A 24,544-nucleotide genomic window follows, 5' to 3' on the forward strand; every position below is an offset into this window, starting at 1 on the left:
CCAATCAGATTTCCTCTCCTCTCAGAAGTAATCTTCATTAATACCTGAATATTCTCTGCAACTTCTGTTTTTTTTTTAAAAATAGGATGCTGAATTGAGTCACGAGGTTTTGGCCCAGCAGAAAGACTTTGTACCCTTCTTTCTAAATTTTTTAAGAGAACAGACAAACCAACTGATACCAAATGGGCCTCCTACACCTGCAAAGATGTCCTCTGCCAAAGGAGTGAAACTAGCTGGCTGCACTCAGGACAGGAATGAAAGCAACCAGAGAAGGATTAATAATTCACAGACTCCAAAAGGATTAAAACACAATTATTCCCAGATGCTCCTAATGATTCATTTAACTCAAGTGCTTCATTGAATTCTTCTCTTCACTTAGTAACTGCTCAATATTCTCAAAGTCAAATAGTGACTTGAACAGTGCAGCTTCACCTGTTAGCCTGACTTCAGCAGCAGACAAGAACTGTGTCATGGAGAGAGACGTTTAACTCATAGAGCCAATCTTGGGCATTTCATTGTCCAAAGCCCTGAAAACCAGTTTCAGCGACGTGCTAAGAAGAAGAATTTCTCTGTACCTGGTCATCAAGGAGCCAAGGACTTGGGAAAGTGTCCAACTGAAGAAGATGGTGTGCCATGGAGTACCAACAGAATGAACATGGAGGAACACGCCACCACTGCTCGACCTGCTGCTCAGCTGAACATAATAACCTGGAGGAATTTCCACCTGTAGGTGCATCTGCTTTGGGAGGTAATGTGTTTTAGTATGAATAAATTCATAGTTCAATTAATATGAAGGGTTTAAAGTTGGCCATCTGAATTTTTTGAGTTTCCTCTATCATTCACCAAAGAGATAGTTCATTTATTTTTAAATTTATACATAGACATACAGCATGGTGACAGGCTTAATCGGTCCATGACCTTGTGCCACCCAACTGACCTACAATCCCCGTACATTTTGAAGGGTGGGAGGAAACCAGAGCACTCAGAAGATACCCACACAGACACAGGGAGAATGTACAAACTTCTTATAGACACCATTTCACTATTACACTATTTCCTTGCACAATCCCTATATTCCTTTATTCCCTCAACATCCAGAAATCTGTAATTTCTGTTCTGATTAAAGCAATGGCTGCACCTCTAGGTGGAGAATTCCAAAGAATCTTCTCATCTTTGTCATAGACTGATAGACGCGGAGAGATGCATGTGGCAAGAGGCCTTTCACCACATCAAGTCAGCACCAATGACTTGATGTTTCCTATGGTGGGGGTCTGGAACCAGAAGCCTCAGATTATTAAAATATCCCTTTAGAACAGGGATGAGGAATTTTTTATTCAGAGATAGTGAATTTGCGGAATTTGTTGCCGTGAATTGCTCTGGAGCCAAGTCATGGGGAATATTTAAGGCAGAGATAGATACATACTTGATCTGGAAAAGAATCAAGGGTTATAGGGAGAATGAGGTTATAAAAGTTAGTAAATTTGTTGGATATGACACCATTAAGTGAATGTGATGAGACGGGGAACTGATTTACAAGTAATGCTTGTAGTATGTAATTGAGTTAGCCTGCACAGATGTTGTGGCTGTCTTTGCTTTACAATGGGGGGACCTCAAACATAACAGTGGCGATGAGGAAGCAAGAACTCACTCAACCATTGCACATTATCAACTCTTAACTTCAGAAGACAGCGAAAAGTGGGGGAATCCCAAAGGATAGCGACGGCAGTTCCTGCAGCTCACTTCGACAGATTCAATGAAGACGAAGACACTTGGGAATCGTATGTAGAACGTTTTTGATAATCATTTCATTGTACATGATATAACTGAAAATCCTCCATTGAATAAAAAAAGGGCATTGTTTTTAATCGTAATGGGAGGTCGCTACTAGCCCACACATGCCTCCAATTAAAACATGCTGAAATCTGTCAAGCTATCGGTCAGCACCTTAACCCTTGACCTCCAGAAATGACAGAAAGATGTAAATTTTACCAACCTAAGCACCAGCACATGAGTCTATCCCAAATTTCTTTGCTGCATTGCATAATCTGTGCATTTGGACAATTTAGAGACCGTACATTGAGAGATCAATTAGTAATGGGTTTAGCTGAACAAACTACCCGAGAAAAACTAATTCCAACACGAAATCTGACACTTGATCTAGCGTTAGACGTTGCTACTGCCGTCAAGACAGGGGCAAGCAACGCCGATGTCTGCCAGAGAGATTTGACTAATAAATTTTGGTCCCAAGATTCTTCCTGCCGGGAATCTGCTTGCCAAAAATGTTTTCACTGTGGGAAGACGAATCACAGTCCCAATAATTGCTATTTCAATAAAGCCAAATGCCACAAATACAATGAGAAGGGGCACATCAAAGCAAGATACCCATTGATTAAACTAAAGAAAGATTACCAGCCAGGCTCCAGAAGAATACAATTTGCACAAGAGACAGGAAAAAGCCCAGACACTGAAAACACGGATACCAATGAATCAGAGGGAACCAAATGAAAGTAAACATGTTATACAAGAAATCCACATCCGTGGTCTGGGCCCCAAAGGGCCAAATTTTTTTTTTACATCCATGTCCACATTAACAACAAACTTATATGGATGGAACGAGATATGGGATCAGTGTTTTCCCTAATCCCCAGAATAATGAGGAGTGCATGCTAATGCATGCAAAGATGCTCCAAGCGGACACCATCTTAAAAACTGTTACGGGGGAGGAAATACAAATTTTTGGAAAGTGCAATGTACACGTTAAGTACAAGGATCAATCTAACCAGTTACCCCTCTATATCGTGGACACCGAGGGGCCAGCATTGTTCGGTCGCAATTGGTTAAGCAATCTTCAGCTGGATTGGTAAGATAAATGCTTCTGCAGGACTTTTTCCAGTGGTTGCATGAGGCGTTGCTCGATAGACAGCCACATAAGATAGCAATGCTTCTCGCCAATTTTGTCCTTCAGCCTGTGCAATCCTCAATCTTTTTTCAATTGACTGATTTTGTCTCTCTACTTCTCGGTTGGCTTGCGGCCATTTCGGAGTTACTTTATGATGGTGGATACCTGTGGTCCTCATGTATTCCGCAAATGTCTCTGAAATGAATTGTAGACCATTGTCAGAGTATAATGTAAAGGTAATCCATATCTTGCGAATATCTCTGCTAATGCTTGTATTGTTTTTTCAGTGGTTGTGGACTTCAACACCACGTACTCATAGTATCTGCTGTAGTAATCTATCACTACCATAATTGATTCACCAGTCGGTAAAGGTCCAAGAAAATCAACAGCTACGTCGACCCATGGTCCTGTCGGGAGTTGCGTACTCCGTATCGGTTCTGGCGGATTACTCCTACTTGTGATTTGACATCCATGACAAGTTTTAACAAATTTCTCTGCGTCTTTATCACAACCTGGCCACCATACCTTGGTCCTGAGGTTTTGCTTGGTACCGACAATACCTAGGTGTCCTTCATGCGCTAAGGATACGATCTTCGGTCTCATTCTTTGCGGTATCACCAATCTGCAACCTCTTAATACACAATGTCGGATGCAACAAAGTTCATCTCTAATGGGAATGTAAGCCATGTGAGTACACTTGTCCCATTGTCCACTCTGTATGCATTCTCTTACTCCCATGAGTTCTGGATCACGTTCGGATTCTCTCTCGACTTCCTTTGTAGTCACAGCTTTCGGTGTCGACTGAATAGCTACGAAGCGTACAAAGCTCTCTGTTTCTGTTTCCAATTCTGACTTGGATTATGGACCACCATCCTTCAATCTGGACAGCGGATCAGCAATGTTTGTTTTCCCTGCAATGTGGATTACTTTATATTTATAGGGTTGTAGTCTGAGTACCCATCTCTCTATTCTGGCACATGGTTTGGATCTAGGTGCATAGATCACCTCTAATGGCTTATGATCTGTGATGAGTTCAAATTCAATGCCGTATAAATATGCATGGAACCTCTCACAGGCCCATACAAGTCCGAGTGCTTCTTTCTCTGTCTGAGAGTATCTTCTTTCCACATCTGATAACGATCTGCTGGCATAGGCAATGATTCTTGGTCCTCCATCTTGCATCTGGACCAACACGGCTCCTAAACCAACCGGGCTGGCATCCGCTATGACTTTGGTTGATGCCGCCGGATCGTAATATCCAAGAGTTTTTGTATCTGTCAGGCTTTGCTTCAGTGCTGTGAACGCTTTCTTCTGCTCAGATCCAAAATGAAATGGTACACCTTTCCTGGTTAGTTTCCTTAGTGGTTCTGCCACTGTAGCGAAATTAGGAATGAACTTTGTACAAAAATTGACCAATCCCAGGAAACTCCTCACCTCTGTTGCGTTCTGAGGTGCACGTGCCTCTGCAATAGCTTTCACCTTGGCCTCTGCAGGGTTTAGTCCTTCCCGTGTAAGTCTGTGTCCCATGAAGTCCATTTCTGACACACCAAACTGGCACTTGTTTCCATTCACGGTAAGGCCTGCCTCCTGTAACCTAGATAGTACACGCCTCAACCGTTTGTCATGCTCTTCCTTCGTTGGTGCATGGACTATGATGTCGTCAGAAATGTTGGTAACTCCAGGAATGCCTTAAATCACTCGATGGATTTCATACTGGTAGATCTCCGAAGCTGCATTAATTCCAAATGATAGTCTCTTGTAACGATACAATCCACCGTGAGTCACAAATGTTGTTACATCTCGGGAACCTGGATCCAGCTCTAATTGATGATAGCCCCATTTCAGATCAATTTTTGAGAATACCTTGCTGGTAGTTAGTTCTTGAAGTATTTCCTCCACTGTTGGTATAGGGTGTCGTTCTCTAATTATAGCTTCATTGGCCATTCTCATGTCAACACATAGTCTTATGTCACCCTTTGGTTTGGGCACAATCACGACGGGACTGACCCATTGTGTCGAATGTTCCACCGGTTCAATAATGTCTTGTTCGATCAATTCTTTAATTTTGGCTTCGACTTTCCCACGAAGTCCAAACGGAGTTCGGCGCATTGGTTGTGCCTTGAGTTTGACCGTTTCATCTACCGCTAGCTTCAATTGTCGACCTTTCAGCTTTCCTACTCCTTGGAAGACTGCGGGGAATTCTTGCTTCATATCCTCGTATGACTGAATTGAATTGACACAAGCTCCAATATGAAGTATTGCCAGTTCTTGCGCTGTGCTTCTACTCAACAATGGTTCTCCCCTCTCTTCTATGACCATAAACTCTGCTTCGGTGTACTTATCTCCAGCTTCAACAGTTGCAGTAAAACATCCAATGGTCTGCAATGGCTTGGTTGCTGTGTATGGATACAGTTTCTTGGAACACTTCTTTGAGGTACAGATGATCTTTTTCCTTTTTAACTTCTCCCATAAATGTCAATCAATCACATTACTGTCACTGCTGAGTCTACAATGACCTGCACTGTCACTCCACCAATGATCACTGGGACCTTCTCATGACGTACATCATTCAACGTAAATTGGTAACAACTCTGTCCCTCCTGGGTATCATCATCGTCACCGTCTATCTGGCGAATGGTATCTTTCTTTCCAGGATACTTTCCTTTCCCCCAGGCTTTGCCTTTGGAAGTTGTACTCTTCCTCTTCTGGGCTGCATTGGACTTGCTTTTGCACTTCTTTGCAAAGTGGTCCTTACCTCCACACTTTCTGCAAACTTTGCCTTTGGCCGGGCAATATGGGTCTTTTCCAAAATGACCTCGGTTTCCACATCTATAACACTCCATGTCCTGTGTCGGCGTATATCTTGGCTGGTTATGGCGATATGAGAGCCTCTTAATTTCCTGGCTTGAGTTGTCTTTCAGGGTCATGGTATGAAATTGCCCTTCAACAGCCTCTAATGCAGCAGCAATGGTTAAAGCATCGGTGAGTTCCAACTCAGTCCCTCTTTCCAGTAGTCTTCTTCTGAGTTTATCTGATCTGCAGTGCTGTACGACTTGATCCAATAATTGGATGTCCAAATCAGCTGGCATGTAATTGCATCCAACAGCTAGCTGGCGTAGTCTTGTCACGTATTGAGCAATTGTCTGGCCATCTTCTTGTCTCGTTCTCCGAAACAAATGGCGTTGAAATGTAGCATTCGGTGTCACTACATAGTGTGCATTTAATGCATCTACCGCTTTCCGGTACTCATCCTTCCAGTATTCAAAAGTGTCTTAAATGTTTCCCGAACTGCAGGTCCCGCAGTGAAAAGAAGTAACGCCCTTCTCTGCGCTTTTTGTTCAACTGTACCGGTATCTAGAAATAAGCCACGACTGTCAGCATAGGATTCAAATTCTTCCAGCCATGCCTTCCACTTCACACTTACAGTGCTTGCATCACCCGTTGGGTCAAAATGAGCAATTCCACTATGTGTTAGAAAGTCACCGTCTGCCCCAGCCATGAGGAAATATTCCAGCCCCAAAAGTACTGAGTCAAAGAGAAAATTGTTATCACCTTGAAGTTCTTTGTAATCCTCTGTAATCTTGTTTAGTCTTTAATTTTCTTCAAGCTTCTTTCATCCTCGTCGCCAATGTCACATTTGTGGCCCGAAATGTGAAGTTAATAAAACATTAAACACAAGTTTTATCAGGTAAACTTTTCAGGGTCTTTATTCTCCAGTTTCCTTTGTTCTCCTGCTTGTGCTCTTATCTCTCTCTCATACCATGTGACTTCTGGTACATCTCATCTTTGGCTTGGCTTTGCGGACGAAGATTTATGGAGGGGGTAAAAGTCCACGTCAGCTGCAGGCTCGTTTGTGGCTGACAAGTCCGATGCGGGACAGGCAGACACGGTTGCAGCGGTTGCAGGGGAAAATTGGTTGGTTGGGGTTGGGTGTTGGGTTTTTCCTCCTTTGCCTTTTGTCAGTGAGGTGGGCTCTGCGGTCTTCTTCAAAGGAGGTTGCTGCCCGCCAAACTGTGAGGCGCCAAGATGCACGGTTTGAGGCGTTATCAGCCCACTGGCGGTGGTCAATGTGGCAGGCACCAAGAGATTTCTTTAGGCAGTCCTTGTACCTTTTCTTTGGTGCACCTCTGTCACGGTGGCCAGTGGAGAGCTCGCCATATAACACGATCTTGGGAAGGCGATGGTCCTCCATTCTGGAGACGTGACCCATCCAGCGCAGCTGGATCTTCAGCAGCGTGGACTCGATGCTGTCGACCTCTGCCATCTCGAGAACTTCGACGTTAGGGATGAAAGCGCTCCAATGGATGTTGAGGATGGAGCGGAGACAACGCTGGTGGAAGCGTTCTAGGAGCCGTAGGTGGTGCCGGTAGAGGACCCATGATTCGGAGCCGAACAGGAGTGTGGGTATGACAACGGCTCTGTATACGCTTATCTTTGTGAGGTTTTCATCTCATACATATTCATTATCATGACATGGGGAATCCAGACCATCATTCCCAAGAGGCAGCAAGATGTCCTGGCCGAACTATACAATAACCACCCAGGGATAGTGCGTATGAAAGCACTAGCCAGGATGCACCACTGGTGGCCTTCCATGGGGGAAGATATCGAGCACACATTCAAGGTGCAGTACATGCCTGGAGGCAGAACCCAAAGGACCTCAGGCTGAAACAAACCCATGGAAATGGCCATCACAACCATGGCATCGGATCCACATGGACTTTGCAGGGTTATTCATGGGAAAGAATTTCCTGATAGTAGTCGGCGCCCACTCGAAATGGCCAATTGTAATCTGCATGGAAAAAATGACTGCAGGTCAGACCATGGAAAAACTGACTTTTCGCAACATATGGATTACATTGAACTCGACTCTGACAACGGCCCTCAATTGGTATCAGCAGAATTTAAAGTTTCATGTGCAACAATAACATGCGCCACATTACTGTCTGCACCATTTCATTCCAGTCCCAGCGGAGAAGCAGAACGGTTCAAACTTTCAAGAAAGCCATGAAAATGAGACAAAATTCAGACTTGTCATTGTCCCTTAAAATCGCAATTTCCTGCTGAGTTACTGGAACATACCACACTCAACCACCAAAAGAACACTGACAGAGCTGAAGTTCGGGAAAAATCTAAGGACCAGACTGTCCAAATTTCAGCCTCGGACTGCAACAGACAGCTTCCGCTAAAAGAGACCCAAGATCGATTGAAGTGGGGGAATCAGTGTTGGTGCAAGACTACCGTATCCACAAAGCTCCATGGGTGCGGGGAGTAATCCTGAAAAAACTCAGCCCTTACTCGTATCCCATCCTAGTGTGGGACATGATATAGAAAAGACACATCGATCAACTAAGACCAGTAGACTATGCAATGATACCCAAAGCCGGAAAGGCCGACCCAGCAACCAGTAGAAGCATCTCCACCATCCATTGAGGTGCATGGAGAAGGGCCTAGACCACCGATCGAAGAGATACCATTCAGAAGGGCACCTGAAGCCAGAGACCAGGCGAGCAGCCCACTGAATCTTTGCATCCCAACTGCGGAAAGACCGCCAAGATCATCTACTCCACCGTCCATTTATATCCTGACCAATGAACCAGAATAGATCATGCCTAAAGCTCCTTTACAACAACAAAGTACCCTGACTGATACTATCCATCTCTGTAGATCCAAACAAACCACACACCCACCTGAACGTTTCAAAGATTATGCGTACTGGGTGGGGGAGGGGGAAGAGTTTTGGATTTGACACTATTACGTGAACGTGATGACATGGAGAACTGATTTATACAGAACGCTTCATAGTAATGCTTGTAGTATGTAATTAGTAAATAATTGAGTTAGCCTGCACTGATGTTGTGGCTGTATTTGATTTACAATGGTAGGGGAGAGTCCTTAAACATAACAAAATCAGCCATGATGCAATGACGGGGCAGACTCGAATGGCCTACTTCCTACTTCTTGTGCTCTAATCATCCAGGGCCCATTTACAGCTTTCTCCCCACAGTCTACCACTGACCCACATACAGGGGACAATTTATAGCAGTTAATTAACCTACCAAATCATATGCCTTTGGAAATGTGGGAAGAAACTGGAGTACCTGGATGAATCTTGTATGGTTACACAAAGAATGCAAGCTCCACCACAGACAGAAAAGGGCCCTTTATTCCTCCACTGAACATGAAGCTCTGCTGCCTTCATGTGACACAATGTCCCTCTATTCCTGCATATGTGTGTCTCGTCTGGAAGCCTCTTAAATACTAGTATTGTATCTGCTTCCACCACTACTCCTGGCAGCCCATTCCAGGCACCTACCACTTACTGTGTAAAATAAAAATGTTGCACATCTCCTTTAAATTTTCCTCTCTTAAGTGTATGTTTTCTAATAGGTGACAATTTTTACCCTGGGAAGAGGATTCTCAATGTCAACCTATCAGTGCTTTTCATAATTCTATAAACTTTGATTAGGTTGTTCCTCATCCTCTGATGCTCCAGAGAAAACAATCTAAGTTTGTCTGACCTGTCTTTATCGCTCATGCACTTTAATACAAGCAACATCCTGGTAAATTTCTTCTGTACCCTTTCCAAAGCCTCCATATTGTGCCTGTAAGTTTTATATAGCTGTAACATCCTTCTTTACTGCCCTCTCCACTTGTGTGGCCACATTGAAGGAATTTTGGCCCTGATACCCCAGATCTCTGGTGCATCAATGCTTTTTAAGAGTTGTGCCATTAAGTGTAAATGTTCCCCTTACAATTGACTCCCCAATGTGCAACATCTCACAGGAAGCTAGATTGAACTAATTTCTCTCTCCCCATATCCGTAGTTGAGAAAGACCTATTTCTGTGCAATTCTACGAACTTCTTCAGCAATTTCTGATAAGACAACTCTCTCATTTCAGGAATTAGCCGTGTGTATCTCTGTTGGATGACCTTCAATGCTAGTGTATCTTTTGTCTGTCTCCACCTCTTCAGGCAGCACATTCCAGTCTCCAACCACCCTTTTTGTGGAAAACTTATGTACTACCAATCAACCACAATCAGACAGAGTCATGATTAATAGGCTTTAATCACCTTACACACACACACACACACACACACACACACACACACACACACACACACACACACACACACACACACACACACACACAGCTTGCATGTTGCTGGCCTGGTTCCAAGGCAGATGTGGGTGTAACAGCCTTTATGGGGATATCTTGGAGAGATAGGTTTGGGGAGGGCCTTTATGGGGATATCTTGGAGAGACAGGTTTGGGGAGGGCCAGCCCATACAGCACATATATACATCTATACACAATAGTGGTAGCACCACATTCATCCCTCGTTTTTAAACAAAGTCCAGCGGCTGGTGTGGTTTTAGTGTTCATTGCAGGACCAAAGTCCTTTACAGGTTCAGCTTGTCTGATGGTCTCGTCTGTTGCTGGAACCATCGCAAGGTCTGCTGTGGCACAGCTGTCCTTTCCCTGGCAGTGTCTTGAGCAACAGGCGGTGGCTGAGGCAGTGTTGGTACAGTGGTGCTGTTTGAGTTGCTTTGAGTTTGGGGCATGAAATTAGGTGGGGCTGGTTGGTCAGGATTACCAGGGGAGGAGATTGGGGGTGTCTCCTGCATGACCAGGTCTTGGATGGAGACTGTCCTGTTGACCATCCTGATACTCCATGTAGGCATATTGGGGGTTGGCGTGGAGGAGGTGGACCTTCTCGACCAGAGGGTCAGTTTTGTGGTGTCTGATGTGCCTTTGGAACAACACTGGCCCAGGGTTTGTCAGCCAGGATGGTACTGTAGTTTCAGATGCCGACTTCCTGGGGAAGGTAAAGAGCATATGGTTTTACATTCGTGGCCACACAGAGAAGGGACCTGGTGGCATGGAGCGAGTTGGGGAGGGCGCCTTGCCACCGGGAGGTTGGCAGTCCTCTTGATTTAAGAGCTAAGAAAACCACCCTCCAAATGGTGGCATTTTCCCTCTCGACCTGTCCGTTCCCTCGGGGTTATAGCCTGTGGTACTGCTCATGGCTATGCCCTGGGCCAACAAGTACTGGTGCAGTTCCTCGCTCATAAAGAAGGACCCCGGTCACTATGGATATAGCAGGGGTATCTGAACCAAGTGAAGATGCTGCATGGCACCTTTATGATGTTGGCTGTGGCCATATCCGGGCAGGGGATGGCAAAGGGGAATATTTGTCCATGATTTCAGGAAGTACATTTTCCTGTTAGTAAATGGAGGGGTCTCTTAAAGTCCATGTTCAGCTGCCCAAAGGACCGGGTGGCCTTGACAAGGTGGGTTTTGTTTGGCCGATAGAACTGGGGTTTACTCGGCACAGACTGGGCAGTTTCTCCCTGATGTCTTCGACCGAGTAGGGGAGGTTGCAGGCTCTAACAAAGTGGTAGAGCCTGGTGATTCCAGAGTGGCAGAGGTTGTGGAGGACTTGAAGACGATCCAGCTGCGCGTTGGCGCATGTCCCCTGCGACAGGACATCGGGAGGCTCGTTGAGCTTCCTGGGCCGATACAAGGTCTCATAGTTGTAGGTGGACAGTTCAATTCTCCATCTCAGGATCTTGTCGTTCTTAATTTTTTCTCCCACTGTTTGTTAAACATAAAAGTGACTGCATGTTGGTCATTCAGTAGGGTGAATGGTTTTCTGGCCAGGTAGTGCCTCCATTAGCGCACAGATTCCACTATGGCTTGGGCCTCTTTCTTGACGGCTGACTGTTGGAGCTTGTGGCCCTGAGGGTTCTGAAAAAGAATGCCACAGGCCTGCCTGCCTGCCTGGTTGAGCGTGGCAGCCAGAGCGAAGTCGGACACATTACCCTCCACTTGGAAGGGGATGATTAATCTACAGTATGGATCGTCGCCTTGGTGATGTCACCCTTGATGTGTGTGAACGCTGTTTGGGCTTTTGCCGATTTTATCAGGGGGCGGGCTTTGTCCAAGTAATTGGGGACACACTGGCCATAGCAGGAGAAGATGCCCAAACACCTTTTCAGGGCCTTGAGGGTCTTGGATAATGGGAGTTCCAACAGGGAGTGCAAGCGGTCTGGTCCAATGATGCCATTCTCCACTACGCAACCCAGGATAGCCAGCCTTGAAGTGCTAAAGACACACTTCTTTTGTTTATAGATCAGATTGAGGCTTTTGGCCGCCTTGAGAAACTTGTGGAGGTTGGTGTCATGGTCCTGCTGATCATGGCTGCAGATGGTCACATTTTTCCAGGGAGGGGAATGTGGCCTTGAGTCCATAGTTATTGACTATGCAGTACACCACCCTCTGGAAGACTGAGACCCAGTTGGTGACCCTGAAAGGGACATGGAGGAAGTGGTAGAGGCGGCCATTCATCTCGAAGGCAGTGTAAAGGCTGTCTTTTGGCCGAATTGGTAGTTGGTGATAAGCCGACTTGAGGTTGATGGTCGAGAAAACCCGGAACTGGGCGATCTCCTTGAACATGTTAGTGATTTGGAGGAGTGGATAGGCATCTAGTAGGGTGAAGCGGTTTATGATCTGACTGTAGTCAATGACCAAGCATTGTTTTTAACTGCTCTTTACCACCACTACTTGGGCTCTGTGGGCTGGTGCTGAGTTCTATGACTCCTTCAGCTTAGATTTGTTTGACCTCCGTTTTAATGAAGGCTCTGACCCTGGGGCTGTACAATCTGCTCCTAGTGGCTTCCAGCTTGCAGTCGGGGTGGGGGTGGGGTCCCAGAGGGTAGAGAGGTCGCAGATTGTGTTTGGGGAGGGTGGGGGTTGGCCGATTGGTGTTGCAGACTGTGAGGGGTGGGTGGGGGGGGGGGGGTGCTGAACTGCATGCGGACACTCTGTGACTGGCACTGGAAATCTAGTCCCAGTATGACCAGTGCACAGAGGTGTGGCATGATCAGAAGTTTAAAATTCCTGTACTCGGTGCCTTGCACTGTCAGTGTCACAATGCAACAGCTGCTGAACTCGACCAATTGGGATTGGGAGGCCAGGGAGACTTTAGATTACGTTGGGGTCACTACGAGGGAATGTTGGTGTACGGTACCTGGGTGGATGAAGCTCTCGGTGCTTTCAGTGTCAAATAAACAGTTCGTAGGGTGGCTGTTTTCCTCTGCATTCATCATGGCTTTGGCCAGTTGGTGCAGGCTGTCTTAATCGAGGATGATGGAGGTGATCATGTGGTCGCTGTCCAAGTTGCTGCTGTGTTGGTTTGGGGACGCTCACCAAGATAGCTGCTTCCTTGCCATGCACGTGGTGTCCAGTGGAGCCGGAAGTGGTGCTGCCCTGGCTTGTCATCCCCAGGGCCCTATTAATCCACCACTGGAAGTGACGACTGAGGAGAAGGTGGAAGTTGGGTGGTCCAAGAAGGCTGTCGGCCACACTCGGCGCTGCTGGGGGAAGTTTGGGACCTACACACTTTTGCTAGTGCCCTTTCTTCCCGCAAGCAGAGCACGTGGCACTTCGGGCTGGGTAGCTCTTACGGTGGTGCTTCCTGTGCCCATAGAAATAGCACATCTGGTGCTATTTGTACTGACATGGGACCTTGTGTCCCAAGATGGTGCTGCCCGTGACCCCCATGGCCACATTACCTGAGTGGAATGCTTTGGCGCTTTGCTGTGCAGTCTTCAGTGATTTCGCCAGGTCCACTACTTCCTGCAGGCTCCGATTGTCCTTTTCTAGTAGCTTCTGTCTGATGTAGCCAGAGCTTAACCCGGCCTCGTATTAGGCCTTCGAGCTGGGCAATAGCAGTGACTTCTCAGCGGTTGCAAGCTCCACCCAACTGCCACAGTGCCCACATGTATTCAATCGATCGACTCACCCAGCGCTTGTTTTCGACTCACCCAGCTGCCCAGAAGGAATAGTGTGTATATGATGTTTTTCGGGGCCTGCTTCTGCAAGAACTCCATCGATTCAAAGTAGCAAAGTTTCTTATTGCTTGGAAAACCTAGTGGCTGGCCTAAGCAAAGAGCACTTACCTCTTGTCTTCTTTGGTCCGCACGTCGTTGCACCTCATGAAAGCGTTGAGATAGTGCACCCACTGGTTGAATTTAGTCAAGGCCTCCGGGTCCTTGGGGTCAGTGTCTCATCTATCTGCCTGTACTACCTTGTCCATGATCTAAAATTAAGGTGATTAAATTGTACTACCAATCAACCACAATCAGACAAAATCATGATTAATTGGCTATAATCACCTTAAAGTGTCAGCACAGCTTGCCATGTTGCTGGCCCGGTTCCAAGGCAGGTATTGGGGGGGATGGGGTTTGGGTGTGACAGCCTTTATGGGGTTATCTGGGAGGGAGGAGTCACAGGTTCAGGGGGTGGGCCAGCCCATGCAGCACCCATATATATCTGCGCACAATAGTGGTAGCACCACAACTTAATCTTTAGATCCTCTCGAAACCTTCAATCTCTCACTTCAGACCAGCCATTCTCAATGGGGGATACAGAACATTTAAATGGGGGGGGGCAACAAATTAAAATCATAAAATAGTTTTTGTTTTTATGTAGTCAGTAGGAGAGAAGTTCGGAAGAAACCAACTAAATGACTGCCTCTCAGGGAAGGGGGCTCATAAACTTTGAGCAGCATCCTAAGTAGGGCTTGGCCAAAATAAAATAGAGAATAGCAGTTTAAATTAATGCACTCTGGTCTTTGACAACTCCACTATACTATCTATCACCCTTGTATTTGATAAATCTCTATGAGGTAACCCTTTAGCCTCTTCTGTTCCAGTGAAAACAAACCCTGGCTTTCTCGTCTCTTTAGAATGGAAATGCTCCAATCCAAGCCATATCCTGGTGACTCTTCTGGCCTCTCTAATTGCATCCTTCCTATTGTGTGGAGTTTAGAAGAATAAAGGATGAATTTTTGAAACATAAAGTTCCTGAAGAGGATGAAAGTCTCAAATAAGGAGAATTATTTAGATGGTAGTTACAAGATTAGAGGGTGATTATATATATCTGAGGTGCTTAAGAATTTCTTCTCACAGAAGGTGGCGAATCTTTGGAATTCTCAGTGTAAATCAAAGCTCTACAAGGGATTGTATTGAAGTTAGTTATACTTGGTATTGACCTGCTATCCCATGAAATTTGTATACATGGTTCTCTTTTATTTAACTCATCACCTGGCACTTTCTTTCCGACTGTATTAAAATTTATAAAGGTCGGGTTGGCTGTGGTGGTCAAATAAATAAAAAATTTAGAGATAGTGATTTTCTTGTACGTAGACTATCCACTCATGGGTTGATCTGATTGAACTGTTTAAGGTATTAACAGGAATGACAATGAAACCTTCAATTGTTCATTATGCTTGCTACAAATTAGTTGTCACATTTCCTTCATTACAACCATATCTAGATTTCAAGAAGCATTTTATTGGCTGTATTTTAAAAAAAAGTAGGTGTGAAATAAGGTAAATGCATTAGTTATATTTCTGACTTTATGTTCTATAATGTATTATTTGTGGGGTCAGTAATCATTTGCATTACATTTGTTTCAGTAAAGCAAAACCATCCAGAAGAATTAATCCTACACCAGTCAGCGTAGAGCGGTTGCAGTCCAGACCGAAGAAGTGTTTCACTTCCACTCCTTTGAGTCAACCATTGGCCTCTACAAATTTCATGGGAGTTACTTCTGAAACATTTCGAATTGAACGTGAGGGATTTGACCCAATTGTGTCTCTTGGCAACTTGAAGGAAGAGCGGGAGATGTTGAAAATTGAAAGGTATTAAACGCCACTAAACCTCTCGGAGAAATTTTCTTTGTTATGTAACATATTTGTATTTTCTTGTTTCACCTTTCAATTTTTGGGCTGTGTGGTATGGTACAGAGGTGGAAGTCTATTATTTCAATCTAGTCCCTGGCTTGGATTTTGATAATTGCCAACTGCTACTAACTTCAGTGTTTTTAAAGCAGTACTAATGTATTCCATAGATGAGTTATTTTCAATATTCATTGTAGTTGTATGGAACCCATAACTGAAGTTTTGGCGCTCTGGTACTAGAAGCTTCTCAGTTTGTCATTTGTATGAGAAATCTGAGTGGGACTTTAAATGTCCAAGCCACATTAATAATTAAATATCACAACCAAACTGTTGAATTCAGTCACAATATACAAATGTGCTGGAGAAACTCAGCAGGACACGCAGCATCCATGGAAAACGATAGGCAAACAGTGTTTAGGGCCTGAACCCTTCTTCAGGTATGTTAAAAAATCAGGCAGATGCCTGAATAAGATGGTGGGGGGTGGAGTAGGGCAGAAGAGAAGGGGAAGGAGCACAGGTTAGCAAGTTATAGCTGGATATATGTGGGAGGGGGAAGAAAGCAAAGCTGAGGAGTGATAGGGACAGAGGCCTGAGGAAGATACTCACTGATGAGAGATAGAAAGGGAAATGGCTGGAGAGCTGGAGGAAGGTAGTCAGGGATGAGAGAAAGCAAGAAAATGGGTGGAAGGGTGACCGAAACTTGGAGAAGTCAATATTGATGCCATCATGGCCTGCTGAGTTTCTCCAGCATTTTTTTGTGTACTGTGATGGGTCTAAAGTTGGTTCAGGCTTTTTCACTTTTGCAAGGGGACTTGATAGTAAATGAATAATAGACCTTTTCGAATAAACGATCATCTTTTTACAATGAATTGCACCTTACATTACACACATGCGCTTAGTATTAGGGGGGGGGATTGAGTAGTTAGGTAGGTTTAATTCTGTTTCTTGTTCAAATAAAATTAAAAACAACTTTTATTTAAGTAACCCTGTATTGTGATGCATATCTATTGCTGCTGGTTTTTGGGGTCCTCTGGACTCCGTAACACAACTGATATAAGTATTGTGAAATGACAGTTTACTACTCCCGTAACAATTGGGTTAAAATCAAGCCTAATAAAAAAAATATTGAAGTGAATGGTTGGAAGGATAACGAAAAGAAAATGCAAAACATTTTAATACTGTACTTGATTAGGAAGAATTCAACACTAAAAGCTTGGTTTCCTTGAAGATACAGCACAGTACCCTGTATCTGAAATGCTTGAGACCAGATGTTGTTCGGTTTTTAGAACAAAACTCAAAAACAGAACAGTAGCATCAGCAGAATACTTGTATCAGCTCATATGCACAATCAGAAATAATATTTAATATGTACCAAAAAAAACTTGATCTCTGCTGCTGGTCCCCGACACCTCCCTACCACTGCTACTGGTCCCCAGCTACAGTCTCCGCTCCAGCTTGGGAGCCCGAGGTCCAAGCTCCTGCCTGGGAGTCCAAGAGGGTGACTTTGATGTGGGCAATACTGCACTTAAGTGTCCCAAGTCTGCAGCAGATTTTATTAAAGACCCCTCTACAGGTACTGCGCAATTGGTTAGCCTCTTTCTGTAATGATATATTAGTCATGTTGTGCCTCAGCAATAATTGACCTGTAGTTCCAAAAAGTAGATTTCTCTATGAACATTTCTATCTTTATCAAGTATATTGAGTTGGATTGTACCCTTGGACCCAGCTCTGTTTGGCATCTTTCCTGTCCAAAGCAAAGATTTTGTCCTTTTTTAGCTGTTATTATAATCAAACCGGTGCCAACAGAGTTTCAGAGCCCCACATGGGCAAGTCAGGTATTGAATTTTTTTTTCCATTTGTGACATCATGTTGGTGCTAAAAAAAAAGTTAAATTTTTGGATCTTTTCGGTTTTCGGAACTTTGGACGTTGGGTACTTGACCTGTATTTATAAACTTATATGTAATGCCATGTATGGCCTACCCTTTTTTTCATTAAAAAAAAAATTTTATAGACTCATACTTTACAAGCATTATAGGGGATCAATCTTCCCCTTTTTACAGATTATTCTTTATCGAGTCTCCTCTTTTTTTCTCCCTCCCTTATCCTTCACCCTCCCACCCACTCCAACATCAACAAAGACAAATATATCAATGACTAAAAGTAACAGTACAAGCGCATGAAAAAAAAGGGGGCATGGTGCCAGCCAGGCTTCCAAATTATCTCCTCATTCTCAGCATTTTAGGACTTGTGTGAGCCTATTGTCCACTATTTCCTTTTGAGAAAGGCCTCAGGAAGGTTAATCACACTTGCACTTCAATATATCCCAAGTATGGCTGCCACACTTTAACGAACGCGTCGTATCTCCCTCTTAAGTTGCAAGTAATTTTCTATAGGGGAAGACAGCTCCGCATCTCCATGTTCCATTGTACTGTGCTTAGCTGGGAGTCAGATTTCCAGGTAACTGTTACGTGTTTCCTCACCACCGCCAAGACAACTTTTACAAATTGAATTTGGTGTTTGGACAACCTCGGAGTCATGTCCATAATATCCCCAACAGGAACAGCACTGATCCAGTGGATATTCCACCCCTGTAAATTTTTCCAAAATGTCTCCCAACTCTACCCAAAAGGGTCTCACCTCGTTGCATAGTCAGGTTGAATGCTCAAAGGGTCCTGTCTCTATGCCACATCGAAAACACGATTCCGGGATTTTTGGTTTTTACCTTATGTAATTTTTGCGGCGTAAGATGCAGCTGGTGCAATAAATTGTTTTGCACCAGCCTATAGCTAGCATTAGTAACTGCCGCCATACTGTCCCAATATAAATCGGACCAGCATCGTTCATGAATTGTTGTTCCTAAGTCTGACTCCCATCTTTGCCTCGATTTATGGAGACCCGGTTTTGGGCCCTCATTTTGTAACAAGAGATGCATAGCAGAGATGAATTTATGAGTGATGCCCTTTTAAATTAGAGCCTCAGTATCACTATACAATGGCAGGACCATAGATGGGATTAATTTATCCCTCAAAAAGGATAATCTTAATTGAAGATAGCAGAAGAGTTAAGATAAACTATGTATCAAATTGAATTTTTATGATTAGCTTTAGCTGTTTCTAGTAAGTGCATGGCCATTACTTGGAAATCAGATATGGACTTAGTTTTGGAGAGATGGCATGCTGAATTGTTTTCTTGGGAAAAAACATAATCTACATAATAAATATTTTTTTGAAAATATGGACCCCATATTTACAATATGTTGTTTTGAAAATTTAAAGGACTCTCTGAAAGCCCATCCTGTTAGTAACCCTCAGTTCCATTATTATTTAAATTGAAACTTGTATTTCTTTTTGACATTCTCCTAATTTTTTTCTTTTTCTTCCTTTCTTTCCTTGATACTTTAGGGGTGAGGGGGTGGGAGGGATGTGGGGGGTTTTTATATATACCATATTTGTACTTATTTTCTTTTAGTTTTATTGAATATATACCTGTACATAGATGTGGTTTAAATAATCTTAAATAAAATGTTCAAAACAAAAGGTAGCAGAAGAAGGTCATATTTGATGTATCAAATTTGCTTTTAATTGCTCAAATGACATAAGCTGCCCCTTCTCAAGACGGTCCCTTTCTGGCACCAGGAGTCCAGGATCTTGTTACCCATTGTCATAGGAATTAATTTATTCCAGGTTAAGGGTGTTTTGGAACCCTAATTTTGACCCAATAATCTGGTTTATTTTTTGCCATGTTTGAATTATATGCTTTTGTAAAAGGTTGTCTATTTTTTGGATAACTGATTTAATATTCCATTTGTATATAATTTCTTTTGCTATCTTCTCCCCTACCGTGTGTGTTCAGGAGGGTAAACCATCCCCCTTGAAGAATGAGGCCACCTAATGGTAGCTTTTTGAAGTCCGGGAGCCTCATTCCTCCCAGACTATAATCCCAAGTCATTTTCTCCATGGAGACTCTAGCTACCTTATTCCTCTAAAGGAACTGTCTGACACATCTGTTTAGTGACTTGAGGAAACTCTGGGGCAATGCCATGGGCAAAGATCGAAAAAGGTATTAAAGGCTTGGCATCACGTTCATTTTAATGCTGTTAACCCTGCCTATCAACATTATGGGCAGGTTTGTCTATCTGTGTAGGCCCCCCCCCCCTCAATCTTCCTAAGCAGGGGGAGATAATTCAGTTTATTTAAATTTTGCAGGTTCTTGTCCACCTTTATCCCCATATACTTAATCCCGTTTTGTCACCACTTAAACTTACTCTCTCGTTGATATTCCTCATAATCCCCTTTTGTTAGTGGCATTATTTCACTCTTATCATAATTGATTTTGTGACCCAAGATTTTACCATAGTCCTCCAGTATTGTCTGTAACCTGGTCAATGACCCTACTGGTTCTGTCAAATATATCAACACTTCATCCGCAAATAAAGTTAGTTTTGTGTTCTTCCTGGCCCACTCTAAATCCTTTGGTGAATGGCTTCCACTAACAGTTCAATAGCCAATATGAATAGAGCTGGAGATAGTGAACAACCTTGTCTGGTCAGTAGGAAGGCTGGAGATATTTCCCCGTTAGTGACAATTTTGGCCATGGTTTATGGTATAACACCTTGACCCAATTTATGAATGATTGTTCCAACCTAAATTTTGCCAGTACTTTCACCAAGAAATCCCACTCCAGTCTATCAAAAGATTTTTCTGTGTCCAGTGGTACAGCTATACTTGGGTCCGCCATTGACTGTGCCAAGAGAAATATATTAAGCAGCCTACTTATACTGTAGGCCAATTGCCTTTTCTGCATGAACCCCACCTGATCTGAATTTATTAAATTTGATAAATACCAAGCCAGTCTGTTTGCCAGAACTTTGGCTATTATTTTATAATCAGTGTTCAAAAGTGAGAATGGTCAATAGGATGACAGCTTTAGTAGATCCTTGTCCTTTTTTTAGGAATTACCGTAAATATTGCAGATGAAAAAGACTCCAGGAGAGTACGAGTCCCAGCTGCCTGTTCCACCACATCCATGAACGTGGGTATGAACAAGTCCTTGAATTCTATGTAAAATTTTGAAAGGAAACTGTCCTTCCCTGGAGATCTATTAGTTTGCAGTGAGCTCAATGCTTTTATTGTTTCTTTCTTGGGGAAGGGAGTATCTAATCATTCCTGTTCCTTGAGCTCTAAATTTGATAAATTCCAAATTAGACAAGAATTTCTCCATTTTATTGAAGTCAGATTTATATAATTGCATATAAAACTCCCCAAATATTTTGCTCATTTCTTTTGGTTTATAAGAAATTCTGCCTGTCTCTTTTTGTAACTTTTTATTTATCGCACTATGAATCATATCAACAAAAATATGTACAAATGTTTCTCATTAAATATACACAGTGACATTTTCCCTCTTTTCTCCCCCCCTCCCTCCCTTCCCACCCCCCTCCAAAACCAATAAATATTAAACATATAAAATACAAGAAAACAACATCTTCACACAAAACAAAAACATTAAATCTGATCAGGAGATGGAGGTGGAGGTCCAAGGCCGGCCTTTTCAGTCATATTTCATATATGATTCCCAAATTTGTTCGAACAATGCATTTTTGTCTTTTAAATTGTACGTAATTTTTTCAATTGGAATATACTTATTTATTTCCATGTATCATTGTTGTATTTTCAGGCTCTCTTCCATTTTCCAGGTTGTCATTATACATTTTTTTTGCTACTGCTAGGGCTATCATAATGAATCTTTTTTGGGCTCTATCCAATTTGAGACCTAGTTCTTTACTTCTTATATTATTTAAAAGAAAAATGTCTGGATTTTTGGAATTGTAGCGTGAGCTACAGCTAAGAAACACAAAGCCACCACATTGGATTTCGTTAATGACTGTTTAATTCAAATCTAGTGCGTGCCCCTTTAAGGGCAGCATGAGCTCGGTCACCACGTGCGTGTTGACGTCATAACTGCTGCCCCGGGCGCACGCTGGGGTGGAAACACAAGGCAGGAGGAAGCACAAGGCAGGAGGAAACACCCGACGGTGCCATCTTCTCATGGCTGCCCCACCACATGGCGTTACAAACAGGGCCGGTTCCCCCCCCCCCCCCACCAGAACCGGCTACATGTCCTGCCGCTTGGGTGGGCGGCCCCAGCGTTTGGGCATTGCCGTGTGCCACGTTAAGGCGGTCTACTGTTAAAAATTTACTTCCCCCCCCCCCCATGTCCAAAGTAAAAGTCTTGCCAGACCGCTGGAGGACCTTGTACGGGCCCTCATACGGGCACTGCAACAGTGCCGTGCGGGGTCAGCGCTGAACAAACACAAATCCAGCTCCTTGGGAAGATGGGTCGAATGGGCGCCGTGATGCGTGAGTGGCGGGGGGGGGGGCCAGCGAGGAGTGTTTGTTACAGAGGTCAGCCAAAAGGTTTGTGTGCTCAGATGCGGCACTGGGATCCAGGCTGAAAAAAATCCCCAGGCAATGAGAGTGGCGCACCATACACGAACTCTGAAGAAGATGCCTGAGGTCCTCCTTGGGTGCTGTTCTGATGCCGAGTAGGACCCAGGGCAGCTCATCCACCCAACTGGGGCCTATGAGGCGAGCCATGAGAGCTGGTTTCAGGTGGCGATGGAATCTCCACCAGACCATTTGCCTGTGGGTGGTAGGCTGTGGTGTGGTGGAGTTTAAACACCAGAAGGCTTGCCAGTTGCAACCAGAGTGCGGAGGTGAACTGGGCGCCTCTGTCGCTCGTGATGTCAGCCGGGACTCTGAATCTGGCAGTCCAGTGGCTGACTAAAGTCCTAGTGCATGTCTCTGCAGAGGCCTCTCTGATGGGAATGGCTTCCGGCCATCTCGTGGTCTGGTCGATCACTTTGAGCAGGTAGCGCGCCTCCCTGGCAGGGGGCCTATGATGTCGACATGGATGTGGTGGAACCTCTGCACTGTTGGGTCGAACTGCTGGATTGGGGCCTGTGTATGCCGGTAGACCTTTGAGGCTTGGCACTTGGTGCAGCTCCTCGCCATCTTGGCCCATGCCATACGAATTGCTCTGCCACCATACGCACCGATGTCTTCATCGAGGGATGAGCTAAATCGTGGATCAAGTTGAAGGCTCTCGGTGAGCTGGTGGAAATGTTGCAGAGCAGCGCGTCCGGGCTCTTGGGCCACTGAATGTCCTGGAGTTCCAGGCCGGAAATGGCAGTCCGGAGGGCCTGTATCTCTGTGTCCTCATTCTGCGTTTGTGCCATCTGGGTGTAGTCGAGGCCGGGGGCAAGGGTGTTGATTGTCGGTCGTGAGAGCGCGTCTGCCATGACGTTGTCTCTACCTGCTCTGTGCCCGATGTCAGTCGTGAACTCTGATATGTAGGAGAGATGGCGTTGCTGGCGAGCCGATCATGGATCCTTGGCCATTGTGAGCTGTTTGTGGTTCGTGACCACCATGAATGGCCTGCCCTCCAGAAAGTGCCAGATGGCCAGGTACAGCGCCAGGAGCACCCGGTTGAAAGCGCTGTATTTGAGCTCCGGCGGACGAAGCTGTTTGCTAAAAAAGGCCAGCTGGCGCCACTGTCCATTAAACAACTGTTCGAGGATGCCCCCTATGGCCATGGCTGAGGCGTCCTCTGAGAACGCAGTGTGTACCTCCGGGCACGGGTGAACCAATAGGGTGGCATTGGCCAGGGCGTCTTTCATTGCCGTAAAAGTGCTCTCTGCCTCCTCCGACCAGGCCAGAACCTTATCCTTAGCAGCGATCAAAGCGAACAATGGCCGCATGATGCGGGCGGCGCTTGGGATGAACCGATGATAAAAGTTTACCATCCCTACAAATTCCTGCAGGCCCTTGAGGGTGGTGGGTTTGGGGAACTGCCGGACGGCTGCGACCTTTTCTGGTACTGGGGGAGCCCCTGCTGCCGAGATGGTGTGCTCTAGGAACTGCAGCGTCTGCTTGCTGAACTGGCACTTGGCCACGTTGACCATGAGGCCTGATCATTTCCCTGGTAGGTACACGGTTGCCTGCACTTTCAACTTATCAGTTGCCAGCACTGATGGTAAAAGCACTAGGTAGGATGGTGCTCCTCTGACTCGTGCTTGGGGGAGGGCTGTGGCCAGCTGGTTCCTGGATGAGTGACCTGACTGAGGGCGGCTTCATTCTCCCTCTTGGTGTGCCAGAGCGTGTCCGCTCGGGCTGCGACTCGGCGTGGGTCCATGAAGTCCTCATCCGCCTGAAGTTGCTGAATGTCCTTGGGCATCTGCTCCAGGAAGATCTGGCAGAACAAGAAGCAGGGCTTGTGATCTTCTGCCAGTGCCAACATCTCATCCATGAGGGCCGATGGTATGTGGTCTCCCAGCCCGTCCAGATGTAAGAGCCTGGAGGCACGTTGTTGAGGGGAGAGACTGAAGGCCCCCAGGGGAAGGTTTTTTAGTACAGGGTATTTACCCTTGGCTGGTGGATTGTGGATGAGATTGTCCACCCTGGCTGCCGTTTCCTCGTCCAGAATGCTCACGACGTGGTAAAACATCATGGCGTCTGTGGAGATGTTCCTGAGGTGAAACTGCGCCTCTGCCTGCCCGAACCACGTACTTGGGTGATGGGTCCAAAAGGGGGGCAGTTTGATGGCCACATGTTGATCTCGGCGGGATCCATGTTTCAAGCCCTGAAAGATATCTGGACTCATCGGTGTCACCGATGTAGCGTGAGCTACAGCTAAGAAACACAAAGCCACCACGTTGGATGTAGTTAATGACTGTTTAATTCAAATCTAGCGCGCGCTGCTTAAAAGGCAGCGTGAGCTCGGTCACCGCTTGTGTGGTGACGTCATAATCGCTGTCCTGGGCACACACTGGGCTGGAAACACAAGGCAGGGGAAACCCCCAACGGCGCCATCTTCTCATGACTGCCCCGTCACGTG

The 24,544-nt window shown here is 45.1% G+C and overlaps 1 protein-coding gene across 1 annotated transcript in view; it reads left to right on the top strand.

Moving 5' to 3' along the window:
- cdan1 (codanin 1) overlaps positions 1–24,544 on the top strand; it is a 157,231-nt gene that overhangs the window by 1,991 nt on the left and 130,696 nt on the right. Inside the window, 8 exon segments of the mRNA XM_069915504.1 lie at positions 86–299; positions 302–366; positions 369–435; positions 438–701; positions 704–748; positions 882–1,014; positions 1,683–1,778; positions 15,385–15,609. Coding sequence (XP_069771605.1) covers positions 86–299; positions 302–366; positions 369–435; positions 438–701; positions 704–748; positions 882–1,014; positions 1,683–1,778; positions 15,385–15,609 — 1,109 coding nt within the window.

This window comes from Narcine bancroftii, chromosome 2 (assembly GCF_036971445.1).
Source record: "Narcine bancroftii isolate sNarBan1 chromosome 2, sNarBan1.hap1, whole genome shotgun sequence".
Taxonomy (NCBI): Eukaryota; Metazoa; Chordata; class Chondrichthyes; order Torpediniformes; family Narcinidae; genus Narcine; species Narcine bancroftii.